This window comes from Nothobranchius furzeri, chromosome 6, assembly GCF_043380555.1.
Source record: "Nothobranchius furzeri strain GRZ-AD chromosome 6, NfurGRZ-RIMD1, whole genome shotgun sequence".
NCBI lineage: Eukaryota > Metazoa > Chordata > Actinopteri > Cyprinodontiformes > Nothobranchiidae > Nothobranchius > Nothobranchius furzeri.
Genome location: NC_091746.1, coordinates 39,647,059 through 39,663,647, shown reverse-complemented (window position 1 = coordinate 39,663,647; position 16,589 = coordinate 39,647,059). Strand labels below are relative to the sequence as shown.

General features: G+C 39.7%; 3 protein-coding genes across 10 annotated transcripts in view; 1 reads left to right on the top strand and 2 right to left on the bottom strand.

Annotated features, from left to right (window-relative positions):
* LOC107395908 (calcium/calmodulin-dependent protein kinase type II subunit beta) overlaps window positions 1-476 on the bottom strand; it is a 57,919-nt gene extending 57,443 nt beyond the window's left edge. For 7 of the 8 annotated variants that reach the window (XM_054744104.2, XM_070552218.1, XM_054744106.2 and 4 more), the window contains exon 1: window positions 317-451. In XM_054744104.2, the coding sequence (XP_054600079.1) occupies window positions 317-378 (62 nt within the window). In that variant the 5' untranslated portion in view covers window positions 379-451. Of the gene's footprint in view, window positions 1-316 lie in introns of all 8 variants that reach the window. The other variant, XM_054744102.2, reaches the window with a different exon arrangement.
* A 3,156-nt stretch (window positions 477-3,632) lies between these two features.
* Window positions 3,633-11,571, bottom strand: nudcd3 (NudC domain containing 3). The gene is made up of 6 exons (XM_015975367.3): window positions 11,211-11,571; window positions 6,992-7,290; window positions 5,330-5,462; window positions 5,106-5,249; window positions 4,837-5,025; window positions 3,633-4,451 (listed from the first exon to the last, which is right to left on the bottom strand). The coding sequence occupies exons 1-6, from the start codon at window positions 11,406-11,408 to the stop codon at window positions 4,341-4,343; spliced, it is 1,074 nt and encodes a 357-aa protein (XP_015830853.3). The 5' UTR covers window positions 11,409-11,571; the 3' UTR covers window positions 3,633-4,340.
* Window positions 11,572-11,955: 384 nt separating this feature from the next.
* Window positions 11,956-15,958, top strand: mrps24 (mitochondrial ribosomal protein S24). Its single transcript, XM_015975379.3, has 4 exons — window positions 11,956-12,175; window positions 12,893-12,970; window positions 13,630-13,741; window positions 15,310-15,958. The coding sequence occupies exons 1-4, from the start codon at window positions 12,101-12,103 to the stop codon at window positions 15,591-15,593; spliced, it is 549 nt and encodes a 182-aa protein (XP_015830865.3). The 5' UTR covers window positions 11,956-12,100; the 3' UTR covers window positions 15,594-15,958.
* The last annotated feature ends 631 nt before the right edge of the window (window positions 15,959-16,589 follow it).

Genomic DNA, 16,589 nt, shown 5'->3' with positions numbered 1-16,589 from the left:
CAGCATCCCTCTCTGATGAGGGGGGCCTCAGTCCAACACATCAAAGCTCTTTCCTCACTGTAGGACTGTTTGTTCCCTAATTAGCCTTTGAGTATTGGTGAGTGATGGAGAGGAGGGGGAGAAGGAGGCAGGAGGGGATGCCCAAGACTCATGGCCCTCTAGTCTTAATCCAAACGCTGCCAAATCTGCACAGAGTGACATGTGCAGCTAAAGAAGTGGAGCTGGTGTTGGTTCTGAAGTCCAGCAGCCCTCACCCCCCCCCCCCCCCCCCGATCCGGTCGGACTGGGTCATGCAGATAAACAACATCAGACTTACTTGCCCAGCTCCTCGTACAGCTGGTATTCATCAGTGAAGCGGGTACAAGTAGTAGTTGCCATGATGCTTCGTTCCTTGTGTCTGTGTGTGTAAAGTGTGTGTGTGTGTGAGAGAGAGAGAGAGAGAGAGAGAGAGAGAGGGAGAGCGAGAGAGAGAGAGAGAGAGAGAGAGAGAGAGAGAGAGAGAGAGAGAGAGAGAGAGAGAGAGAGAGAGAGAGAGAGAGAGAGAGAGAGAGAGAGAGAGAGAGAGAGAGAGGAAGGGTAGTCCGATCCTCAGGCTTCTGTCTCCGCCCACCTCAGACCTCCTCCGGACGGCTGAGTGGTTCCGCAGCCCGCTAACAGATGCTCGGGTCCGGTTACCGGCTCCGACTGAAGTGCGCGCTCTCTGCTCCGCAAGGAGAGGAGGACGGATTCTTATACCACACAGGGTGGTAATGTGTGAGCTCAGCGCATGACGTGTCCCGTAGAGGATGGGAAAAGAAAAGAGTTATTCAAATGGATAAATGAGATTAGATGATGAGGGCAGCGACGGCGCGCGGGGGGGGGGGGGGGGGGGGTCTCCTTATAATAAACCTTGACGCTCAGAGCGGCTCTTCATCACTGTGATGAGCTGCTGCATGAATCTATTTATAGGCCCCAGTGAGGAAACCCTCCATATCCTCCAGTGTCCCCTTTACAGAATCTGCATTTGTTAGCAGATAATGTCAAAGTTTATTTGAGAGAGCTGGATCAACCAGTTGTTTTACTTTACTGTTGGTGGTAAATGCTGAGCTACAGATCTGTACTTGAAACACTGTGGCATCCTTAATAAAATATAATCCCTTACTAAGTGTTGCCACAAAATAATATGGCTAAGCAAATTTGTTTATTTAGAGAAAAAGATTGTAAAAAAAAGTGCATTTCTATTAGTTCATAGAAGGTGCACTTCTGGAATGATGCAGAAATAAGTCATTAGGTCACTTGTCTTTATGTAATCAGCATAGATATGAAGTTGCATTGTTGCAATAGACTTTAATTTTGAAAATAACCTGCGATTTCACACCAAAGCTGTGTGTGATTTCCTGTCTAGCCTAACTGCTGAAACGGTCGTGTCCCAGAGATGGCTCGTGGCAAAAATAGAACCTGATCCTGCCTTTAGCCGCTTCTGGGACGCATCTGAAAATTATGTCTCGCAGCTGGTTTGAATCCCCCCTATACTTTACGGATTCTGTTTGGAACATGTGACATTCCACTGCCATTCCGCGCCGCTTGATAGTTTTATATCTAACATGTTTGATTAGACACTACAAACGTCTGCTGGTAAAATGTTGTCACTAAAATACTTATTAGATGCTTTCTTATGGGATGCATTGTGTTCTCGGTGTAGAACAGAGGACGAGTCTGGCTGGCCAGGGTAGGACCTCTAGATTTCTAGGCTAGAAAAAACCCTAAATTCTACATTGAGTGTAATTTCAGTAAGCGGCCGCCAGAGGGCGTGCCACGTGTTTGTACTGTAGCTCTGCTCATAGGCCCTGCTTTAGCTTGTAAATTTCAATCTTGTTAGAGTTTTATTAGTTACATAGTTTGTATAAGTGAAGAGGTCCTGGCTTTCCTGTTATCTAAATGAATTATGCTGTCAGCGCTAATTTATGAACCTTGGATATTTGAAAGGGGTATGTTTTATTTTGAAAGAATTTACAGGTAATTTACGCTGCAGAAACAGATTCCCTTCGCCAGGGGGCTAAAGGATTGAGTCCATCAAGTTGACCTAAATGCTACACTTAATGCTTAACAGAGTATGCTGCTAAAGATCAAGTCAAATGACTAATTACGAGTCCAAAAATCAAGCATGCACTTATATAAACTAAATAACGTAATAAACTAAAATTAAAACACCAAATGCATTTTTTTATTTTTAGGTGTGTTTGGTTTAGTTTATTTCAATAGTTTATATATTTATTGTTAATTCAAAATGCATTTATTCTTTTTAAAAACATTCCAGTGTCTTTTTATTACATGTAGTTGGGCATCTCTGTTGGTCTTGAAATATCCAATAGTTTTATTTCTGAAATGTTTCATTAGAAATTGCAAATTGTAAAACTTTAACATGAAATTGATTAGAAATTGAGATTTGATTCATTTAATCTTTTACATACTTCCCTTGTTTTGAAATGTTTGTGTACAAATCGCATCATATTATATTCTCTGCCAATTAAGGTGAAAAAAAATTGAATATTGTCAGAAGTAAATTTATGTCAGTAATTTTAACACTTAATTTTCCATTTTGATCATGAAATTATTTTTGAATTTGAGTTCATCTTCAAACGTGATACTAGAGACTCATTCCATGCAAAGCCAAATATTTCATCCTTTTATATCTTATAACTGAGATTATTATATCTTACAGCTTGAGAAAACCTCACATTCAAAATCTCAGAGTTATATTATAAAAAGGTTTAATATTCTAGAATCAAAGTGTCACACTCTAATCAGCTAATGTACCCAGAACACCTGCAGAGGGTTCCTGAGCCTTTAGATGGTCTCTCAGTCTAAGTTGAATCACTGAAATACTTTAATCCGTTGGTCTCTTAGAAAACATGAGGTTGTTTATTTTGTACAGAATTTGAATGAAATGGAAGTAAACAATTGACTGGCAAACTGTGCTGGGTGTACCCCGCCTGCTTGCCCAGAGCCTCCTAAAGCTCAGGAGGTAGACTGGGTTGTCCAGTAATAAGAAGGTTGCAGGTTCAATCCCGGCTCCAACCAGAGAATTCTGCTGTTGTGTCCTTGGGCAAGACACTTAACCCACCTTGCCTGCAGGTGGTGGTCGGAGGGACCGGCAGTGGCGCCAGCATTCGGCAGGCCTCGTCTTTGTCAGTGCACCAAGGGCATCCATCCGTGGCAACATCATAGCTCATCACCACTAGCGTGTGAATGACTTATTGTATTGTAAAGCACCTTGGGGGGTTGTAGAATCCTAAGAAGGTGCTATACAAATACTGGCCATTTATCATAACTCTAGACTACCCAACATTAAGCCATGTTGTTCATTCCACATGATCCTTACAATAACCTCATTAGGTTAGAAAAACAAATTTGATTTTTACTGCCTTTAAAAAAACTCTGGGGCTATAAACATATGGAAGTTGCACGCACCTTTACTAAAGAAAAGTGTATGATCTATTGATTCGTGGCTTTATTAATCACTAACAAATTTAAACTCACTGGTCTTTAAAATGCCACCATCGCAGCACAGGATGACTATTTATTATTCTGTGGTTCATAAGATTAAAACATGTTAAAATCTGGGTTTTAGTATGATGTAGTGAGAGTGGATGTGACAGGATGAGTCTTTATTCTCGTCTCAGAAGGCATCACATCATGGTCAAACACTCGTTTTGATAGAGCAGGTTTTGTTCAGACTCTAGAAAACATGATACAAAGACTCTTCATCATCAGCATGACAATAAATCACTTTTATCGTCTAACAGAATCTCGTTTCCCCAGAGTCAAAAGTCCAGTAGTAAATTTCATCTAACTGCTTTTGTATCAGCATCAATAACAAAGTAAAAAAAGAGGTTTAAATAGTTGAACAGGGTTTGTGTCTAACATGAAATAAAAAGAAAATGTCATCCACACAAACAGCAGCTGAGACTGCTTCCCTCTGATGCACGGGTCCGTTTTCTCTGCAGCCACTGTTTACTTAGACTAACGTTCAGATGTAGTTTTGGTGAATTTCAGTAACTTTGGTTGTTTTTTTTCTATAAACTGGACAGAACTAAACATTTGAATGATCATGAACACAAATAAAGAACAAATCTAACTCCAAAACACAGCAGAGTGCTTAAATAAAGAGTAAACAGTGAAGAAGCACGTTGATTCGTTAAGAACACCAAATCTGTGTGTGACATCACGGAGCCTCCCTCCCAGACTTCCTAACCCACGAACCTAAAGTTGCACCGTCCCAGATAAACGTGGACTTTCCAGCGCCGTGTTCCAGAAATAACCTCGGGTCAGTTCCCCTCAGGCTGAATTTGAGCTGCGACTCAGAACTGCACCGCACTGGGCGGGATGTCAAACATGGACGGGTCAAACTCCTGCCCTTTGAAAGGAGAGCCTTCAGCATCCCAGCCCTTCCTCAGCATCTCATGCACTTTCTGTGAACAAACATGAAAACAACTGGGTGAAATATGCACCAAACATTACAAACAAGCGTGTTTCCCCAGACTAAAGCAGTCCTTCTTTAGGTTTGTTTAACATCACCTGGGTTATTTTACCTGAGTGTTGCATTTCCACAGTATATTTTATATCAAATTCGATGTTAAAGTGTTTGTTTGTTTGTTTTGTAATTTTCAATGACAAGTGACTGGTTTAAAGTGTGTCTCCAGAGGTCTGTGTGGCCAGCAGGGGGCGATAATGGCTACAGAAAACAAGACCACCAGAGTAGTGGCAGCAAACCATAAAGAGAAGTAGAAAGATAACAACATAAAAGATGCTTAACCAGATGAATGTGTGTGTTTACATGATGAACTGGTTCCTCACCATTTCATGACTCTGAGGTTTTCCCTGCAGCTTCTGGTGGTAGTCAAATGTGAGTCTGTCCAGAACGGCGTGCTCTTCCTCATCCACCGAAGCCATCGTGCGCTCCCGGTTAATCTGGTTGATGTCAATCTCCTTCTCTCCTTTCAGAACAGCGTTCCACCAAACCTCAGAGGTCTTGTTGAGTGACAGCTGCAAGTCAGAAGCATCATATCTGTGTTGTATTTATAAAATCTCTTTGTATTAATCTGAATGACAGCTAGGGGACTCACCAGCACACAGCTCCCTGGCTCCAGACTCCACAGAGAGTTTTCAGTGTTGATCTTGTGAGTGAATTCTCCCTCCATCAATGTCCTCTCCTCTGCCCCGTCCCTCACACACACTCTCACACTACCGCTCTGCAGACTCACACTGACCTGAGGAAGGAGAGAGACACACCTGCAGTCAGCAGACAGACAATGGGAGGAGCTCTGGAGGTGGAACACTCCACGCTCACCTGTTTGCCCTTCACTACCGCTTTGGGCACAAACACTCTGACCTCCACGTCCGTGTAGTCCTGAGACCAGCTGTAGTTTTCTCTCACCGCTCCATTGTAGCTGTCGGAGTCCAGCTGAGACGTCTTCTTACTCCTGAAACATAGTTGTACGTGCTAGGAATCAAAGCTGAAATAAACTTAAAACATTCTTCTTCTTTTTTTTTTTACTGCATCCGACACTTTTTTGCCTGTTTTATAACTACAAAGATGATTTTAACTATAGTTTATGCATTTTAAGTAAACTGTGTAAAACACACCGAAGAAAATACTTCATGAATCAATCAAAGTTCCAGATCATGCTGTTTTAAATTTCTGCGAGCAAAGATAGAAACAATAAATGATCCAATATTACTGTCATTAATCTTAAATAGGAGTTATTTTTGTCAGCCTGAATTTAGAAGGAGATGATCTTTTATATAGTGCTTCTCAAGATAAAAATACCAAGGCACCTCACAAAAACAAAAAATTGAAGTATAAAAATATTTAAAAAATTTTTTTAAATCTGTTTAAAAGGAGAAAAGAACAAAAAATGTTAGGAAAGAGAGAAATCAATGGATCCCGGGAAAGGCGGAATAAAGAACAGAACAAGGAGAGGGTGATGAAGGTCACACAAAAGCCAGCCTGAACAGGTGAGTTTTCAGCTGCATTTTAAAGGAGACCACTGAGTCCACTGATCTCAGGCTCAGGGGACGAGAGTTCCAGAGTCTGGGGGCCACAGCAGCAGATGATCTGTCACCTTTGGTCTTTAGCCTGGTGCTGCACAACCAGTAGGCTTTGATCACTGGACCTCAGGGACCTGCTGGGGGTGTAGGGACTAAGAAGATCACCAATGTAAGATGGTGCTTGTCCATGTAAGGCCCTAAAGACCAGAACCAGGATCTTGAAATGAACCCTGAAGCTGCCTGGCAGCCAGTGAAGCTGGAGGAGAAGCGGGGTGATGTGGGTGTATTTGGAGGACTTGGTCAGAAGCCGAGCACAGGCATTCTGAACCACCTGTAGACGGTTCAGGGAGGTTCTGCTCAGACACGTGAAAAGAGAGTTACAGTAGTCTAAGCGTGAGGAGATGAAGGTGTGAATAACGAAGCCCAGAGGTCTAAACAGCATGCCAGGGTGAATAAAAGCGATTTTCAGGAGGATTAATGTTCGACAACAGAATTTTATGCAAGACTATTCCACACCACAGAGCATGTGGGGGTCAATATGAAAACAGTGGAGGTGTTTCCTTTCATGCGCAGCAGACACGGCTGTTGCGATCTGGTGTCATTCTACCACTTTTTAAACCAAACACACGAGTTAAACCTTTAGAAGAGGCAGACGCGCTTGTTGCCACAACTAAACTAAAACAAATGTTACAAACTGAGATTTGACACAATGGTTTTAATGAGAGACTATTTTTGATAATTATACTGAATTTGAAATACAAGTTTGATGAACTGCAGTCAGCTGTAGAGACTAAACACAATTAAAACATTTTCTACCCATAAACAAGCAGGAATAGTGTGAAAAAGTTGCTATAAAATTGCACATTTTTCTATAGAGCTCATTCACCAGAGAGATGTAGGCACTGAGTCTGTAGGAAGCTGATCTGAACAAAAGGAGACAGAAGGACAGATAGTTACTCACTCCTCAGCTGTGCGGCCTGCAGCAGCCTGGTCCTCTTGAACTGCTGCTTCGCCGCTGCCCTGAGGTCCAACAGACTTATCTGGGCCTACAGCAACACAACCTTCCCCAGTTCCCGAGTGGAAGTCGTCCGTCTGCGATGGCTCTGTGCTGCTCTGCTCCTTCATCTCCTCAGAGGACTCACAGGTGACCTCCAGCTCCTGGACCGCCAGAGGAGCACGTTTACTCTCCTCCCTCTTCTGCTGTTCACTAAGCATTCTCTCCCGGTCGTGATCCGCCAGCTTTTCAAACAACTTAAACGTCTGATGAGACAACAAAAGCATCACAGGAGTTAAGATGACAGGATGAGAAGAACAGCCGAGTCAGGGATTAAAACCCAGAACAACTCTTGATATTCGTCTATAACAAATAGTATGGATACACTCACATATAGGCCCTAATTTCAATAGGTTTGAGAACTTATTTGCTGGTATCTGTTTGTTGATAAATGTGACGTTATTGATCTATTGCATCGTATGTGAAAAGCATTACAGGTGTTTTTAACGCAAAGCTGCTTTCTTTACATGTTGTCAATTGCTTTTATGCAAATTAGCTTCTAAATACCGGCATATAAAAATACATGAATGCTGCTGTGCTTGTGCAGCTTTAATAAAATGGGGTTTAGGCTGTAATATTTGTGTTAAAACACTTATTTTAGGCGATCTTCTCCCGAGGTATCCTTGCTCTTAGCTGTAACATGTGTGTTTTGTTGCATAATAAGCTTTCTAAGGTCTTAAAAATCTGGTTAACGTCTCAGACGAAGAACAGATACAGCAGGGGTGTCAAACTCATTTTAGCTCATGGGCCACTCTGAGGGAAATCTAGTCCCAAGTGGGCCAGACCGGTAAGTTAAAAACAACTTCAGATTGTTTTCTTTGTTTTAATACAATCAATATAAAACAAGGCTGGAGTCTGAGGACAGTGTATCCAAAATAGTAAATACAACATCTGAAGTGTACTTGAAAATTTGAAAAAAAAAATAATAATAAAAAAATCAATTAAAGAAAACATTCCTTAGTGATTCAAAGAACTTACAAATCACATGGCTAGATAGGGCTGGGCGATATGGCAAAAATAGAATATCACGATTTTTCCAATATTTTATCACGATTTCGATTTTATCACGATTTTTTAAACATGGATAGCATAACTTCAATTGCGTATTAAAGAAGAGAAACATTGAATAAATAAACATTTATTCATATTAGGGATAATCAGCACAGTGCTAACACGCTTATATTTTAAACTCACACCAGAGATGATAAAAGCCCTGAGAGAAACAATTACAAAAATCAGTTTTTCTCGTTTTTCAAGTAACTTAACATAAATTAAAATCGTAAACATATTTAAAGTGCAAACATGTCAATTGCATACGTATTGTGCAAACATTAACTTGTTCAAAATACTATGTAGCTCCCAGTTGCTCATGTAGTGGATAGTTAAGCTCAAATACGGCTCTGATGTGCGGCTGGACCAGAGATCGCTTGTGGTAGCAAAAAACTGCACATTCTGAATATTTTCTGCAACAAGTCTCTAAATAAAGTAAAATTTTCCAGTGCAGATTGGAGACAACCCATAGAAGCACTGATTTGATCTCATTTCAGAGAAAAATAGAACAGGTCAGATGCACCTAATATATAAAATTACTAACAAACTCAGGAATCTTTCTTTGCTTCACTATTCTGGTGCTGAAAATATCACTAATGTGGATCAAAGGAGATACACAGATGAATGCACCTCTTATTATTTGGAGACTACATTTACTGCAGCTGGCAGAGGCAGAGATCGTTTCTATTGATACACGGAGTTTACAGAATCATTTTAAATGTTAATAGGGGAAGACTGCAGGAGGGAGCGGTAAAATACAGGGGGTCCCCAGCAAAAACAAGAAACTACGAGTCTGATGAAACCCGCTGGTTTTCCATCAGCCAGTCACGGGGCAGCTCCAACGACCCAGTGACCGAGCTCAGTCCGGTACCGACACCGGCTCGGCAGAGGGTGAACCAGCCGAGGTGACGTCGTGCTCTGCTTAAGAAGCGGTGTTATTTTCCTGCTTCAGAAGAAGCGTCCAACGTGTTTTTACGCTTTCTCCGAGACATGTCACGTCACTAAGTTGTTAGCGCCGCGCGCTAAGGAAACCCTGCGTTCCTCTTCGGAACGAAAACCTCGTTGTCGCTCAGCCGCGGCGAAGCCATGTTTGTTCGCACACAAATGAAAACAAGCGGGGCACTAATATATTACTATGACTCACTCTGATTGGTTAAGGGTCAAACAAAGGCGTGTCATTCGCCTGAGGTAAGTTCCCTTTTCATTCAGAGGCAGAAATTCAACAGCAGAGCTGTGAATCGTGATAAAACGGTCTCTCAAAAATGACAGACCGTCAGATGTGTAGATAGTAAAACGGTCTACAATCGTCATATCGCCCAGCCCTATGGCTAGATCAGTTTCATGCAGCACTTCAAATATATTTGACTCATTTTACTTTACATCTTTTAGCTTTCACCAGCACATCAGTATCAGAAGTCACATCCTGAGTGGCAGCCAACTTCAGGATGTGATTCAAGTTCTTGTGTGAGCCTTGAGCGCAGCTTTGTTTTATTTATACTCATTACAGAGAAAACTTGCTCACAAGTTCACTCTACCGTTGTAAGGTATGAACATAAAGTTTACACAACCATCTCGCGGGCCGGATTTAACCTGCTTGCGGGCCGGATCCAGCCCGCGGGCCGCGTATTTGACACCCCTGAGATACAGACTCGGGCTGTGCTGCGGTAGCACACGGGTTGCTGAGGTCACTTGAACAAGCTTTCAGGTCAACCAAAGCAAGAGCCGTGTCCCCGTCTACAGCGACAAGTCAAAAGCACATTCATGATGCTGGTTGGGGGGCCTCAGAGTTGGTCGTCGCTAGTCCTGTTGGGGATGTTCATGAACAGAACCTCAGAATGTCATCATGGACAAGAGGATGTCCAGTTTAGGAACGTCAAGATTTCATCTCTGCTTTCTGCAGAGGATGTAGTGTAGGTGTTGGCTTCATGCAAAGACCTTAAACATGCACTGGGATGGTTTAAAGCGGAGTGTGAAGCAGCCAGATTGAGTCAGGTCCTCCAGGTTGGGAGGGAGTCTCTTCCTCAGGCTCAGGCATCCTGGAGTCTTGCTTGTAAGAGGCGGTGGGACAGAGGACGAGGTGGTCCAACGGTTAAGGGCTTTTTCTGTTGAGACATGGCTGCTGTGTCAGCATGTCGTGGTAAAGAATAAGCTGCTGAGCCAAAAGAAAAATATTTCAATTTAATGGTCTGTTTATATTCCAACTCTCAGCTATGGTCACAATATTTGCTCAGCCTTAAGAGATAAGGAAATGATCTCCATCACCCAGGGGGAAGTCAAAGACCTGGGGCTTCTTCATACCTAAACGAGTCAGCCAAAGTGATGTGGGTACCTGACTGGCTCCTGGGAGGTTTTCCAGATAAGTCCCACAGAGAGGAGAATTCTGGACAGACCCAGAACGTGATACATGGTTATTTGGATAAAAGGTAGAAAATAGAAAGATGGATGCATCTTTTAACTTTTCGTATGGAATATTTTAAAAGAGCTATTAACAAAAGTCTGATAAAATATATAAAACTACAGTTTCAGATGACACAGTTAACACTGTGAATGCAGCCTTAGCATATAGAAAACTGAAAATTATCCGTTTTTTTAGGTATGGTGTCCTGGAAGGGACAAACTAAAAATAACTGCATGTGCTTTACACAGCTTTAAAGTGAGGGTTTACAGATCATGTCCTTAGATACTTCTCCATCAACCAGACCGTCATGTGCTGCTGTCCTCTATCCTCCCAGTCTGCCATTATGAACACTTATTCCCCTCCAGTTCTCAGATGGATTTTACAGACATGTTTTATTCGCATGTGATTTAAAGCTAGATGTAGATGTTACTGCTAATATAAAATAGTATGTTGTAACAAATAAGTGATCCATGCAAAAACCTCTCTGATAACCTTTGACCTAAATGCGTTTGAGTCAAAACTTTGTTAAACACAAGATTAGACATTAATTGTCTAATTAGAAAACAATTCTGGTTAACTTTTAATTAAAAAACACATTTTAGAATGCTAAACGAATGCTGAATAATTATTTTTGCCATGTAACAATATAACATGGTATACTGACAGACTATAGCTCACCTTCAGCACCATCTTCTCCGCAACACCTGGGGGGAAGCCCATCCTGTCGCTGGGACCAGACAACAGGCGATAAAAGTCTGTTTTGCGATACAAAAATCCGAAATAAACCTGGAGAAAGTCCTGAACGTTCCCAACGTGCTGAAGGATCCCAAGCAGAGCGTTGTCATACATCTCAGTCATCTGCAGCGGTGACGCCATGGTAGCTTTAAACCTTTTTTAGACTTTACAAAAAAAAAAAAAACTATAAAGTCTTCTGATCAACAGCGAGCGACCAGAACTGAAATGTGGGACTTTAAGACAGAATAAAAACAACAACAACAAATGGTGCCAGCTGAAATTTCTTAGCGACTGTTTCCTTTTCCAGAACAATTCACCGTTTTCCGGTATAGTGCTTTCAAAATAAGTTCCCACATAAAATAAATAACAATGATAATTTATATTTTTAAACCTAGATGGGTTTTAAATGTTTGGAAGTCAAACTAATTTACATTTAAATAGTTATTGAACAATTATTAAAACATATTTCCTAATTATAAAATACAAAAAAACTGTTCTTGTAAACCAAGTTACGTATACAATGATTAAATGTCTAAGCATCATTAGGGCTTAAAATAAAATAAATAAAGCTTTACATTTCTGTGTTTTACAACTAAATGTGACTGTGACGATATTTAAAAAATATTTTATATTAACAATATCCGGTTGGTACAGCTCAGTTGTTGTACGGTAAGAACACAAGTATACAGTAATCATTCCGGACATAGGTAACTTTCGGCGTTTAAGGGGAAAGATCTTTTTTTTATTTACATAGCAAGCTGAAATCATTACGATATTTACATTTTTATTTTTTGATAGCTATAAAAATTATAGTTGGTCTGTAAAATAAACAAATGATAGTAACACCTTCCCTCTCCGAGTTAAACATGGCGGCGTCCTTGACTAGCACAGCGAACGTGAGGCTGCTGGTAAGGAAATTATCTAAAAATGGAATGTTCATTATTGTTATATTGAATTGTGTGTCTCTTTAGACTCAGCGTAACAATAGTAATGCTCTAATCTGGACAATGTTAACTGTTGTGCATGAATTTACTGGTAAACTGTATTTTCTGTTTACCAGATTAGTGTATTTTCAGTAACCGGTATAACTAGTGAACACCTAGCTTTGTTTCAGAAAATTAACTGAAGGAGTTTGAAAATATACATAAAATGTGGAAAGGAACAACTAGATATAAATCCTCGATCTTCAAATTATTGCTCAGGATTACGGTTTTGTTCTTACAGTGATATTTAAGATACTAACAAATTCCACAACTTTTTCCATTTATTCATAGATTTCGTCCTCATTTTTACATCACAGAAATAGTGGCTGGAAAATAGGATATGTGATGTGACATAAATCATTTTAGTCATAGTCACATAGTTATTGTTTTTATGCAACCAATATTGAAATTACATATGTGATTGACTGAAGTCTTCAATAAAAAATAAATAAATGAATAAAGATAACTGGGAATTTGTGGGCAAAATCCTTCATGATTAAGGAACTGGACGTCTGAGTATTTTCAGTTTTTGAACAGAGATCCTACATGTTTAAAATTTTTAACAAGCCTCTAAAATGCTCTCTCTTTTTTTCTGCACATATTACAAACGTTAAATGGTCTGTATACCTGCTTCCCCTCCAGAGTTCCTTTGCTTGGTCCAGCTTGTTGAGCGGCCCAATAGGAAGCAGAAGCCTCCATGTAACAGCTGTATGCTGCAAGGTAAACTTTATTCTAAACACATCAAGCTGCATCAATCATCTTTGCCTGATTTATGTTATTATTTAGTCTCCACTTCAAACTCCACGTCATGACTGTTTTTACAGAAGTCCACACACCATGTCTTCTAGGGATGTGTATTGCTGAAATTTCGGCGATTCAATACATATCACAATACAGGGGTGACGATACAATGCATATTGCGATACATTCAGTCAGACATTATTAGCAATTTTTTAGACTGAATTGTAGGAATATACAATAAACAGTCCAAACTGATATGTAACATTTTTAACATGAGGTATCTGACCCATAACAGAGGGATTTACATTTCAATGGTGGAAACAAAACCCATTGCACACTGCTGCCATCTAGCGGTCAGTGTTTGAATTTCACCAAAAGAAAAAAAAATACACAAATGCTTCCATGTAAATTCTTCCAAAAAATCGATACACAGCTTTTGAATATCGATATAATATTGCGGGAAAAAATATCACGATATATTGCGATATCTATATCACTAATGATCCCTAATGTATTCAGTGTTTTCAGTTTTTTTCTTAACAGCGTACAGTAAAAAATAAAAATAAAATCTAACTTCTTTAAGTGTGTTAAGAAAAAGTTATTACAGATATTTTTGTTTTTTCTGTCTCGTCCTGTAGAATCGAGCTGCTCGTATTCGTGTGGGAAAAGGAGAAAAACCGCTGACCTATGAGCAAGCATATCATCCTCACCACATCGCACACCATAAAGGATGGCTCTCCCAGCACACCAGTGAGATCCCATTTTTTTTTAATGTCCGGCATTTTAACCTGAAAACATGACAGATTCACCAATACTAGCTTTGGGCATCTGATACTTGACCCTTTTACTTGTTTTCATAAATAAGTACAGATACCACTTTACGGCAGCATACTTTCACGTCTCAGTTGAGCAGTCAGGTGTTTGAGGAGGAGCAGTGTTCCTGCTGTGGAGGTATTTTAGTGTGGATCATGGTGATAAAAGTAAAGCATATGGCAGATTATGCTCAGCAAAGGAAAAATCTCATAACAATTGTGGTATTTTTTAAATCTTTTTCCTGTTGTATTTACATACGACTGAAGCATACTGTGATAAGTACTGGTACTCTGGGTGAATGATGTGGTATTGGTGCATTCCTAAAAAACAGCCACTGCATGTGAGACTTAAATTCTCCATTCTGAAGAGATGGGAACTTTATTACTAGGGATGCACCGATCAGGTTTTTTGCTGCCGATCACCGATACCGATATCAAAGAATGCTGATCACCGATACCGATCACGTGGATTGGCCAGAAATTTTCTACAACATTATAATGAGTGCTACAAACTACATAATCTGGGAATAAAGGAAATGTAACCTAATCTAAAATGTCTGTACGGTCTGCTTTGATCTATTTTGAAAACTCCGATCAAAACCGATAGGGGCGCTATCGGCCGATTTGGATCAAATGCCGATCCATCGGTGCATCCCTATTGATTACAAGATGCTGCACATGATATTTCACAGCTGTTCTTCACTCTAGAGGCCGACAGCAGTGTATTGGAATACATTAGTTAATTATGACCAATAAGATGTGATTATTCCATATAAATATGAAATCTATATCTGATTGATCTTTGAATGTTTAATCAGAAGATTCAAGGGTTCTTTGCTGCTTTAGTGACCACAAACACACTTCGTATTAATTCAGACAGAGTCAGTATAAAGTTTATAAAATTAATTTAATTCTTTTTCTAAACTAACAATTTATGCATGACATGATATGAATAATGAGATGTGGTGTGGTGGATATGGAGTGATTTAATGTGATGTGTGAGGTGGTGTGATGGCAGCTAGATGTAGCACAACCCTTCTTTGTATCTGAGAGAAATTGTGAAGTCTGGGTTATAAAAGTGAATCGGCTGTTTATTTAGTAAACTAAAGATTTATTTATTTAAAAACCTCATCAGACTCCAGTATGCAGGCGTACGATACCCTTGGTATGAGTTGCTCCCGGCGGTCCGGAGGGGTGTGGTCATCAGATGCTGAAACCACAATACTCAGAATTTAATATTGTACGTTACAGCAGCAATAAAACAAATACATCTGAAACAGGTTGTCTTTTTTATGTTCTTGATTGAAGTGTTTTTTTTTCCTAACACGTTTATGTTTCTACAAATGTTTTGTTAAAAGCTTTAATAACATGATTTTAAAATCAAGTCAAAAAGATAAGCTCCAACCATGACCGTTTTATTTGAAATGTGTGGATTTGCTGGGAAAACAGATCTTTTATTGATCCATGTATAATCACTTTTCATCAGCCTCCTGGTCTCACTGGCAGGTAACCTCAAAGGAGAAGATGGCGCGGCCGAGCGTACTATAGAGGACGTCTTCATCCGGAGGTTCATGTTCGGGACCTTTCACGGCTGCCTGGCAGACGAGATTGTGATCAAAAGACGTGGCAACTTGCTCATCGTGTGTGCCCTCATGCTGCAGAAGCTGCCTCCACAGAAGTTCTATTTTCTAACTGGATACTCAGAGGTGCTGCTGTCACACTTCTACAAATGTCCCGTCAAGTTAGAGATACAGACGCTGCAGGACAAACATGTGTACAAGTACATCTAATGGAGATGCATGTTAATGTTTATATTACATCTAACACATTTCAGCTGCAGTGAATTCCTTCATTTCTGAGAAGTCTGTTTAGTGAAGAATTCTTTTTGTATTTAAAAACGCAGTTTGGCCCCTTGAGTATATTTGGTTTTCTCAATTTTTTCTGTTAGGAAACAAAAGATTGTCTAATCATGGAAAATAAGTTGATAAAAAGACTGCAAAGCACTAATTATTTTGTTATCAGTTTAAAATAAATGTCCATATTGAGATGATGTTCAGTTGCATTTTGTTACAGAGAAATGTGCCATTTGAGCCTTCAAAAGCTATAAATGTTACAAATGTCAATGTGACGTAATAAAATTCTGCTTAAAACAAAAGCTGCATGTTATAATTAAATTATAATCACAAAAAATCCTGAGTTTAGTGGGGAAGGTTTTATTATATCACATATATCAAATATTAATCTAATTGTCTATAAATTAGAAGATTTTTATTCAAACTGCCAAAAATAGCTTGTAGAAGACAAACTTGGAAGACAAACGAGTTACCAAACTACAATAAAGCCATATGGTGGTTTTTCCTGGACTCTTCACCTCCTGAGCCTCTGGCTTTTGTTAGGGGTACATTTTTTTATTTGGGTTTAGAAAGACTTCATAATCTCAAATCACCACTTTCAAATAAATCATCTATTTTTAATCAGTACTGATTCTAAAACGCCTCTTTTTAATTAACAAACGTAACAGTCGTTTACATCATCAGTGTCTTTATTTATAATCATTTTTGTCTTGGCAGTGCAAAATCCATTCACATTTAAGGCACGTGCATTTCCATCGATGCAAATCAAAGGCACAGAGGATTTAAATCACCAACATTCCCTTTTGGATTTCTCACAATCAAAACAGACTTTCCCACAAATATTCATCAGCTCCCGAGTTCTTTGTAAAACTCAACATAAACAAAGTATGAGAACATAAAAAAGGCCGTTCTTTACATGTAAGGCACAGAGGT

Coding starts and splice junctions, on each gene's coding strand:
- mrps24 (XM_015975379.3), top strand. CDS start 12,101: ATGATAGTAACACCTTCCCTCTCCGAGTTAAACATGGCGGCGTCCTTG. Junction 12,971..13,629: donor TAACAGCTGTATGCTGCAAG/GTAAACTTTATT, acceptor CTCGTCCTGTAG/AATCGAGCTGCTCGTATTCG. Junction 13,742..15,309: donor ATGGCTCTCCCAGCACACCA/GTGAGATCCCAT, acceptor TCTCACTGGCAG/GTAACCTCAAAGGAGAAGAT.
- nudcd3 (XM_015975367.3), bottom strand. CDS start 11,408: ATGGCGTCACCGCTGCAGATGACTGAGATGTATGACAACGCTCTGCTT. Junction 5,463..6,991: donor GCAGGCCGCACAGCTGAGGA/GTGAGTAACTAT, acceptor ACTATGTTTCAG/GAGTAAGAAGACGTCTCAGC. Junction 5,250..5,329: donor CGGTAGTGAAGGGCAAACAG/GTGAGCGTGGAG, acceptor CTCCTTCCTCAG/GTCAGTGTGAGTCTGCAGAG.